General features: G+C 50.2%; 1 protein-coding gene across 1 annotated transcript in view; it reads left to right on the forward strand.

Moving 5' to 3' along the window:
* The first annotated feature begins 2,061 nt into the window (after positions 1-2,061).
* Positions 2,062-10,221, forward strand: part of dnah5l (dynein, axonemal, heavy chain 5 like) — a 77,617-nt gene continuing 69,457 nt past the window's right edge. The window contains exons 1-8 of the mRNA XM_008295638.1: positions 2,062-2,275; positions 3,113-3,234; positions 3,688-3,822; positions 4,494-4,682; positions 5,190-5,264; positions 5,369-5,455; positions 8,020-8,091; positions 9,377-9,478. Of these exons, the coding sequence (XP_008293860.1) occupies positions 2,062-2,275; positions 3,113-3,234; positions 3,688-3,822; positions 4,494-4,682; positions 5,190-5,264; positions 5,369-5,455; positions 8,020-8,091; positions 9,377-9,478 (996 nt within the window). The remainder of the gene's footprint in view (positions 2,276-3,112; positions 3,235-3,687; positions 3,823-4,493; positions 4,683-5,189; positions 5,265-5,368; positions 5,456-8,019; positions 8,092-9,376; positions 9,479-10,221) is intronic.

Here is a 10,221-nt window from a genome sequence, read left to right on the forward strand (position 1 = left end):
AATCAAAAAGAGGTATCAGTCCATCCCTAAGAATTTCAATCAGCAGCTAACTGTGAGCGCTAATCTTCATTGACGATCACTGGCAGGAAAATCATCATCATCATCATCATCTTCTTCTTCGTCTTCTTCTTCTTCTTCTATGGATTTAATGGCGGTTGGCAAACCAAGTCAAGGCGCATAACCGCCACCAGCTGGACTGCTGGAAAATGTCGTCGTAAACACCTGTTCTTCAAACTAAGCCAACTTGAGGTGCGGTACCGCCACCTACCGTCACTTCCTGTCCTCACAGGAGAGGCTGCACCGGAAGTGACCTGACAGTGGAGGTCTGCAGCCAGGTGCCTCTCGTCTCTATGTGTCTGGACCCACTTCCTGCTTTCAGCTTCTGCTTTCAATCAGTGTGTTTTTTTCTGTTTTTGATCGTTTTGACAAATTTGTAGAACAGACTTAAAGACGACGGCGTCCTCATGAAGGTCTTCTGACAGGTTCGTGGTGAGTTTATTGATGTGACGTATAGAGTGGAGTCAAGTCTCTGGTTTCTGTTGGGCTCATCTCAAACAACAGCTGCTGCACCAGAGAGCTTCTGGTCCAAACAGAACCAAGTTACCGACCAGCATCAGCTTCAGTGTTTCTGGTGTGAACACATGCAGAGGCTTCAGACTTGGCTGATGTCTGCTGCTGTCTCTCCTTCAGTGTGGATGTGAATGTGTGGCTCTTTTCTTCCCATCACCCTGATTGATTATGTCAACATACAGAACGGTTCCACAGCGTTCCAAAGGCCTTGATCAGAACGTGGCCGACACACACTGAGGAGGCGTCTCTGTTGTGTGTTCGGTCGCTAACGCACAGCTCCCTGCCTCCCGGGGTTACCACGGCAACAGCCAAACGTTCCCCAGCAGAGTCTCTTCTGAGCGACGGCGGTTTGGTCGACTCGCTGTGGTCGGGTCCAGAGTTTGGGAGCAGCAGGACTCTGGAGCAGACAGGTGAGTCCGGCTGAGGACACTTTACGGTTCCAGTGGATGATGATCAGAGCAGCAGCAGCAGCTCAGAGTCCAAACAGGAGCTTTCATTTCTCCTCCTACAGTTCTGATCAGAAACAACTCTTCTTCTCTGTGTTTGGACTTCTTCATTCACTCAGAGAGCGATCTGCCTAAAACTCGTCTTGTGCTTCTTTCACATCACTTCTGTGACATTTCGCTGCATATTTGAGGCTTTCAGCTCCATAACTGAGCAGCTGATGGTTTACGGAGCGATCAGTGTTTCCTGAGAGGAAGCTCTGGATGACATGTAGCAGCAGGGATCCGCTGATGAGCCGCCTGGTTCTGGCCTCTGGTACCGAGTGTTTTCTGGTTGTGGCTCCGACGGCCTCCTCTCTGTGTGTCTCGTCGCTCTGATCTCAGCAACGTCCCGCCCACAGCAGCATCTGATTGGCTGCATGTCTGGAGTGACAGGCTGTTCTCAGAACACATCAAGAACCATGAAGAACTCACACATGCTGGAGTTTGGTTCTGCTCAAGTTTAACATCACAGCTTCATGTTTACTGTAAATGTGGCTCAGTTCTGAATGTCGCTTCTATTCTCCCCGATCTCTGATCATCACTTTCACCATCGGCCCAAACACAGATCAGTGGAGGCCTTTACAGGAGGTGAGTTTCAGGCATCGGTGAGGTTTTCACAACACGTTTCCCTGAATGTCTGTGGAGCAGATGCAGAAAGCTGCAGCCAGAACAGCTCTCTGTGGGCCCTTCACACACTGTTGAAAGTGTGCCGTTTGTCAGCAGCCACAGAAGCAGCTCTGATCAAAGTGTGTGTTTGTGTCTTGTTTCTGTTCAGTCCATCACCTGTGCAGCCCTCAGACTGACCTGCTGAGCCCTTGGTGTGTCCCAACCCCCAGAGAGACTGAGCCGAGCCTTATTACAGCATTTACACTCATTTCCTCTGGTTGCCTCGTCACCAGTCAGGGAGCAGCACGTGTTGGGCCTCGTTACGCCGTCTCAGTGTGTGGAGGTCAAAGGCGGCGTCTCCGTGTAGCTGCCGACGCTGCTGATGCGTGGTGCATCTCAGATGGCAGATCCAGACTCTCCGTCTCCAGCTGAGGTTCCACAGGGAGGACGGCCGTCCATCGTTCCCCCACACAGCAGCTGCCGGGCCGGGCTGAGCGGCTCCGCTCCGTCCCCGGACACGGAGCTCCAGGCGGGAGGGCAGGGACGGAGGTCTGGCCCAGAACGGAGCCTCGGTCCTGGGCTGAGGAGCCACACTGGACCTGGGAGGGAGGAAGGTGAGGAGGAGGACAGAGCTGCTGAGCTTCAGCTCCACAGAGGTGCAGACACACCGACTCAGCCTGAGACTGTGAGCAGAGCTGAGGCTAAAGCCAGCGCTAACGCTAATGTACAGGGCTAAAATGTCAACTATAGAATAAATAGGTACACAGTTTTATTGTTTAAAAAAATGCCATAAAAAAGGTTTTGAAAATGAATTGAGAGTGGTACAGTTCAACAGTCATTTAATGTGTTAAAATAGACACCCTCTATGTACATTTTTTTATTTAATTGCTTTCTTCTTAAATAAGTTTTCGAACATAGTTTCATGATTTCATATTACAAGTTCTGTGTTAAAGCAATACTAAAAACGGTCACTAGATGGCGCAGAGCGCTGGTGAGGAACGTGAAACCCCAAAGAGAATAAATCCTGCAGGTGCGCTCAGAGCGAGCTCCTGCTTCGTGCCTCTTTGTTTATACATACAGATAGCGCTACAGGATTATGTCATACCCCACCTGACACCTGCCGGGGGGGGGGGCAGGGCAGGGCAGCATTAAACTCTAAGGTGTCTAACATGTACCAGTGAAACCAGGAGCTAAGAGACGTTCAGCAGATGTGAAGCTCCGTAAACGTCCGTCATGTAGAATGCTGACGCTGATGTGAACCTGGCCTGTCCCTGATGTGAATGTCAAAGCTGATGCTTGTTTGAGCGACTGCTGGACCGCGGCTCATTTCATTACAACAGACGAGGAATGAAAACGGGTCGCCAAGGCGCCGCTGGGCTCCGGTCCAGATGCAGCTGCTGTGTTCTGAGTCCAGTTTCCTGATTCTTGTCCTCTCACATGGTTTCCTCCAGATGTGGCGGCCAGACGACACCGGCCAATAGGAGGCCAGAGCCTGACAGCCGTTGATCACATGACTTGTGCCTCCTCGGTGAGGAACCAGAAACAGCCACAGGAGGCGCTGTGGCGCTCTGAGGTAGGCGATTCATCAACACACCTGTTCTAGGACAGCAAGAGCTCTGATGTGACCTGGTCTGACTTTACTTTGTCGTTTCTCGTCTGATTTTGTCCTCTGCTCAGACATGAACACACCACAAGCCTCCGTGGCCTCTCGGATCACATAGACGGAGTGACCACGCGTCAGTGAGTGTGTTCTGATCTGAATTCATGAGGGCATTCACACCTGGAAACACCTGGTCTGGCCCACTTGAACATGTTCATGACAGTGAGCAGCTGTCCGAGCACATCATGGAGGGTTCTTGTAGGTTTCAGCCAACGTCTGGTTTTCTGTTGATCTCCTGAAGCGACAGATTCGTGTGATCGTTGATCTGATTGTCTTTGAGTCTCCTCGTCACCTCTGGACTGACTGGTGGGTTGCAGGTTGTTCAGGCGTTTGGCTACAACTCTGACTGTCTCACCTGGTTTTCAGGTAGTTCTCAGCCTCAGCAGGCTGCTGCTGTTTGGAACACCTGTAAAAACCAGAGACGTTCCAGTCCGACCTCAGAGATGGGGTTGGATTCTGGCCGTCACTGTCGAGCTGACTGGCATCAGCTTCGTCCTGATGGTCTCTGACATGCAGCATCAGTCAACACTCATGAAGCGATGACTCACTCTGAGCAGAGTCGGTGCTCAGTCTGTACAGTAAAGTCAGCTCTGTTCCATCTGTTGCTGAGAGATACGAACTCTGTCTTAGTTGATCCCAGCTTGTCTGAAACTCTGGTTGGAGCTCATGAACGTCCTCAGAGTCTCTGTCATGGTCCCGTTGCTGCTAAAGTCCAGCTAAAGCTCGTAGTCTGTAGACGCCTCCTCTGGTCTCTACAGGATTAAACAGTGAGAGGCTCCACCTGGTGGAACAACCAGGTACTGCAGCTGGTCTGTCTTTTAGGTTCAGAAAAATGGTGTCCGGTCGGCAGAAACTCAATATTAACTCAGGTGGTGGTTAGCCAGCAGCTGGACAGCCTGATATTTCCCTCCAGAGGTGGTGGAGACCAAAGACGGAGCTAAAAGAGAGGAAATCCTGGACTTTTATCTGTCAGATGGACATAACAGACTCCAAGTGAATCATTGCGTTGCTCCATAACTGCAGGATGTCTAACAAGTTGTGTTCGCAGCTGTTTCTGTGGCTGAAAACCATCTGCAGCTTGTTGCACGTTTCAATAAACCGACTCCAGAGACTGACAGAGAGGCAGAAGCACTTCCTCTGTACCGAATTTGTGGCGACTCATTTCTGCTCAGGTGGCCGGTAAAAGGATGTTGCTGCTGTCCAATGAGGCGAGGAGAGAGATAGCCAAGCAGGCCAGAGCCATGAAGGAGGAGAGGCGAGCAGCGCTGGACGCCCGACACGAACACCTGATGGGCAGGCTGGTGGATGCTGGGACGCTGCAGCAGCCGGAGGTGGAGGACGCCCTCATCTCTGATGACAAGGTAACGCCTCAGTGCTCCTCAGGCCCCGTTCACACCTAACGGACGGCCTTTGGTTTACACGGAGGACACGGAGTGTGACGTCACAGTGAGCGACCATGTTTAGGGTCGGGCTGCTGTGATAGATGGATGCTGTTGGGGCGGCGCTGGTTTTTAGGTCTGAGCGACGCCTGTTTGCATTTACATTCAGACGACCCTCGCTCCGTTATCGCTGAAGAAGCAGGAAGTGCCATTGGTTGTTGTGTGTTTTCCAGGACTCTGACTGGCTAGCATGGCTTTCTGCTCCTCGCTACACTGCCCCCTGTAGGTCTGGCAGCTCATAGCAGCTCTTAACCACGTGTTTAAACCAAGACGTTTTTTTGAAAACGATCTGGTCTGAACGTTGTTATTTCTGAAAGCGTAGATGCGTTGTTGTGAATACGGGCTACGTGTGGACGTGGCCTCAGGCTGGAGAGAACTGGTCCATCCTCAGCACCTCATCTCTGCATCTTTCATGTCTGCTTCTTCCAGTTCTGCCTGATCGATGATTTCTTTGCTGCAAATGGATCCAGGAAGCTGATTTTCTTCTGTCAGAGCGTGAAGCAGGTTTGGACACAGATACATACGTGTTCATTGAAATGACTGCTGTGTGCAGCTGCTGCTGTCCTTTCATTTGCCTCTCTGCTCTTTCTGTCCATGTTTGTCCCCAGAGTCTGGCCTCCTCTCAGCCCTGCTTCATGGAGTCGAGCTCAGCTGTGGCTCAGAGGAAACTCTTCCTGTCGACTGGCAGCTCTGAGGTAGCTTCAGCTTCACAGACACGAGGCCGAGGCAGTCAGGAGACGCTTGTGTTTGGTGCAAACCTGCGCACATATAAGATCCAGAAGCTGCTGAGCTGGAGGAAACAGTTTGTTGGTTTGTGTGTGAGACAGTTCAAGAGCTAATGCTGAGCTGTGGGGGGAAGGTTCACAGCAACCAGAGGACAGATCTGTCAGAGGAGCTGCTCACTTGTGTCTGGTTTCACAACAATGCTGCTTCTGTTCTCTATTGTCCTGCTCAGAGCTACTAACGGCTCCTCTGTTGTGTTTCTATGGACGCAAATCCTGTGTTTGGTGATTGAGACACACCTGCAGGTACACAGTGAAGGCTGCTGGCCGTCAGTGTGACTCCCAGCGCGATGTGAAGCTGGTGGTGAGCTGATGAAGCCTGATGGTGTGTTTTCATCGCTCTGAGATTCAGCTGCTGGATGTTGCAGCAGCAGGTCTTCTTATTCTGGGCTGGATGTGTGCCACCACAACATGCTGCTGTCAGGCCATGTAATCAGTCACTACATTATTCAGCCTCTTTATAATTAAGGATTTTGAATCCAACCATGGGCTGCAGGTGTCTCAGTGGGTAGCACTGTTGCCCCACAGCAAGAAGGTCGCTGGTTGGCGTCCCGGTGAGGACACCCAGGATCTTCCTGTGTGGAGTCTCCATGTTCTCCCCGTGCAGCGTGGGTTCTCTCCGGGTTCTCCGGCTTCCTCCCACAGTCCAGAAACATGCTGAGGTTAATTGGTGATTGTAAATTGTCCGTAGGTGTGAATGTGAGTGTGCTTGGTTGTCTGTCTCTAAGTGTAGCCCTGTGATAGACTGGTTACCTGTCCAGGTGAACCTGCCTTCACCCTCAGTCAGCTGGGATAGGCTCCAGCCCCCCATGACCCTAGTGAGGATGAAGGTGTGGAGATGATGGATGGAATTCAACCACATGAAGGTACACAGGTTACATTTTGCAGGTGTGACGTGGCCTCGTTCAGACTCACTGTGTCCGTACAGGGATTCCTTCAGGGTTTCAGCTCCAAACACCACAAACATGGTGGACTTCTCTGTAAAGCCCTGGTGTCGGTTCTGTTCCTACCGAGCTGTTTCTGCTCAGCGTAGAGATGAAGTGGCTGCTGGTGGACATCGTGTCTCCTCCTGGTTCTGCTGCCTGACAACAGAAGCCTCTGTAGACGAGAGCAGCTTCACTGTGAGTTCCTCTGATACTGCAGTGATGTGAGCACAGCGAGCAGGAGAGAAGCTGCAGATTGAACCATGACGACGCTGAACCACCCAGTCCTGCTTTCCTGGTCTCATGAAAGTTTCCACAGAGCTGTGACCTGATCATAGCTAACGTTAGCCACATTAGCCGCGCGGCGTGCTAACCCTCGGGGCTGTCGCCGCAACAACGGTAGAATCCGCGGCGTCCAGCTCCTCACATGCAGCGGCGCATGAGCACTCGTGTGTTCACTCCAGCAGCACAACATTTGGTGAGTTTTGTTCGTGGTTCAGACGTTTTAGAGTTCAGCAGAAGCAGCTGTACGAAGTAAACAAACCTGAAGGACTGAGAGGCAGCGGCTCATTCTGATTGGCTCACCTGGAGGCAGCGAGGGGGCGGAGCTACAGAGTCTGAGCTGTGTGCCTATTGGTCGGTCCGGCGCGAGGTGCTGCTGGTAAAGCTGAGGGTCAAACTAGTGGTGGACGTGAACGAGTTTATCTGAGCAGCTTTTATTTTCAAGTTCACATCGAGCACAAACACAACAACGTGTGTTTTCACCATTTAATGAAACCCAACGATGAAAACACAGAAACACCAACATGGACGAAGGACTGAAACTCAGCTTGACCTCCAGAGCTCAGAGCAGCAGGATTCAGAGACTTTGGCTCTCAGACAAACTCTCTGTCGTCACTTTTAGCTCTTCTCTGTGTGAACATTGGAGCTGGAACGAGTTTCTTCCCTCAAGCTGTTTAGACTCACTCAGTGAAAACGTCGCCAAAGGAAGCGTCCTGCATTCATATTTTCACCTCAAAGGGAAACAGAACAGAAGTCGTTTGTTGTCCTTGTGCAGCGACGTGAAGCGGCGTTCACACAGTCACACGTTTTTAGAAGAGCTGCCACGACATGAGCATCAGACAGAGAAGATCAGGTCGTTCTTTAAAGGAGAGCTTATTGTGTGTGTGATGAATGTCCCAAGTCCTACTGACCGCCTGCTCTGTTCTGTTAGCGCTCTGTTTACATGCGTCGCCGTAAGCAGTCTTTGTGTTGGTCTTCCCGTGACGTCTACACTAGCGGTTGGTTCAGCGCCACTCATTTATTGACAGGAGATGTGAGAAAATGAAGCAGTCTGCATTCTGTGGACAGTTAGGTCTGTTCTCTGTCTTCAGTCGCTCAGAGGACTGCATCAATCAGCACTATCAGTCCTAGTGGTGGAGTGGCTTGGTGCGTCTGCAGACCTGAGAAAGGTTTCCCGCTTTGGGTCGCAGCACTGGATCCAAAGGCGCCACGCTGACCTTCATCCAGCACCAGTCAGCTCACCAGCTCAGCGCCTCTTTCTGTGTTTTGCAGCCTTTACTGGGGAAATGTCTGTTCTTCCTGAGAACCACCGACAAGGCGATAACCGCCGCCAACGTCCAGCAGGTCAGGAACTCAGCTCCGCCCACCAAACTCAGACCAGCACATTTTCACATCCTCCTCTTCTGCTCAGCGCACAGGGTGGACATGAGGAGTTCATCTACAAGAACAGATCAGTGCATCTCCACAAACCTTCAGAGAACCCACGTCTCCATCGTCCAGCTCAGACGACATCAGTCACACTCCAGTTATCTCTGTTCTTGTCATTTCTGCTGAGTCGGATCCACTCAGCTTCACTTTGATCGATATCGTCTCAAACAAACGAGAAAAAGACGAGTTCTCTGAAACTCTGCTGAAACGGAGTGATCTGTGTTTGTAAATGAACTCTTCCAGAACGTTCAGACTTTCATTCTCTATAAAATCTGCCGCCGACTGTCTGCAGTCTGTTTGAACAAGAACATCTGAGGAACTATTAAAGATCAAAAACAGAACGTTTCTGTTGTTTCTCGTCGTGGCGTTGATCCAGAACCCGTATCAGTGGACAGCAGATCAATGATGAGTGTGGATGAGCTGAACTGTTAAAACAACTGAAGCCTCGTGAAAAGTTCCACGTTTGAGCTCATTAACAATAAACCCGATGAAGCAGAAGTGAACCCGTGATGTTCTCTGAGCCGCATGTAGCTGCAGGTCTCACTAATGCAGAATGAATCAGCAACTGACTGAGCAGGTTTGAGGTCAAATATCGGTGGACGGTCTGATCCAGGTAGAGTTCTGGAGCTTCAGCGGTTCTCAGATAGAACGAGGATTCTACACCAGTCAAAAATAAAAAATAAAAAGCTTCACAATTGTCCAAACAAATGTTGAACGTGACTCATAATTTGTCCAAAAATACAATAAAATGTTTCAGAGCGACTCACAAATTGTCCAAAATGACCCAAAACCTGATTGAAATGAAATTGTTGAAAAACGACATCAAACGTGTCCAAAGTGTCCTGAAACTGGTCCTGTTTGGTCTTCTGGTCCAACGAAGCAGATTCTGAATCAACGGCAGGACGAGACAGATCAGTGAAACCTTCAACACTTCCTCAGATGTTGTTGTTCCAACAGCGTGAAACGAGTGAAAGAACCTGCAGAAGGTGTGTCGGCAGGACATTCCAGAGTCACGTCGTCTTGTTGTTGATGCAGCTAAAGTTTCACAGAGACTGTTTTAAACATCTCTGATGAAGAAGCACCGAGTAACTCAGGAGGTGCAGCAGAAGGTCTCTGATGATGTGACGTGGAATAACTCTGAAGCTTTGCCTCAGACCTCGTGGTGTCCTGAGGAACGTCCTCATGTGTGTCCTACCTGCAGGAGGTGACCTTGGGCGTGTTGGACTGCAGCGACGGCAGCTTCCTCAGCAGTCTGGAAACCCTGCTGGCTGGCATCATGCTACCGGCCCTCCGGTCCCAGCAGGTACACCACCAGCCGTTCTGGGATCTCTGAGGGCTTCACTCAGCAGCGTGGGGCTGTGTCACACTGTGCAGCAGCATTTCATACCTCTGTCGTGGTGGTGTGAGGCACTCAGATAAATCCCCTCCATAAATGACACTGCCAGGTCTTGAGCGCAGCTCTTAAACTTGCTCGGTTCGTTGTGATGTTTCTTAGTGGAAAACTCTTTGGCTGCTGTCTTCAGCGTGCTGCATGAAGAACAGAGCCTGGACTGGACTGGTCCTGATTCACCACCTGGTTGAAGGTGAAGCACACGAGGTTCTCAGCCTGTGAATGCAGCCGTCACCAGCTGTCTGCTCTGTAGGCATCTGCTGGAATGACGGTCTCTGCTGTGATCTGAGCCTCCCTGGTCTGGGTTTGGGCTGCTTTCCCCACATAGCGCTGCTCGTTAGCGCAGAATAGAATAGAATAGAATAGAATAGAATGCTTTTTATTGTCATCATACACAAGGTGCAACGACATTAACAGACAACTCCAGTGGTGCAGAAGTGTAAAAGTAAAAGCATAAAAAGTCAAATAAGGATATATATATACATGTATTTACAAAAGGAGCCAGTAGGACGTACGTACAGTCAGCCAGACAGCAGAATAAATATATTACCCTGTTGGGGTAGGAACACTGTGGATATATGAGGAATATAAATAATGTAAATAAAGAGTTATTATAAGTAATAAATATATACAATATACAGTATCATGTACAATAA

This window comes from Stegastes partitus, unplaced genomic scaffold (assembly GCF_000690725.1).
Source record: "Stegastes partitus isolate 25-593 unplaced genomic scaffold, Stegastes_partitus-1.0.2 Scaffold1062, whole genome shotgun sequence".
Taxonomy (NCBI): domain Eukaryota; kingdom Metazoa; phylum Chordata; class Actinopteri; family Pomacentridae; genus Stegastes; species Stegastes partitus.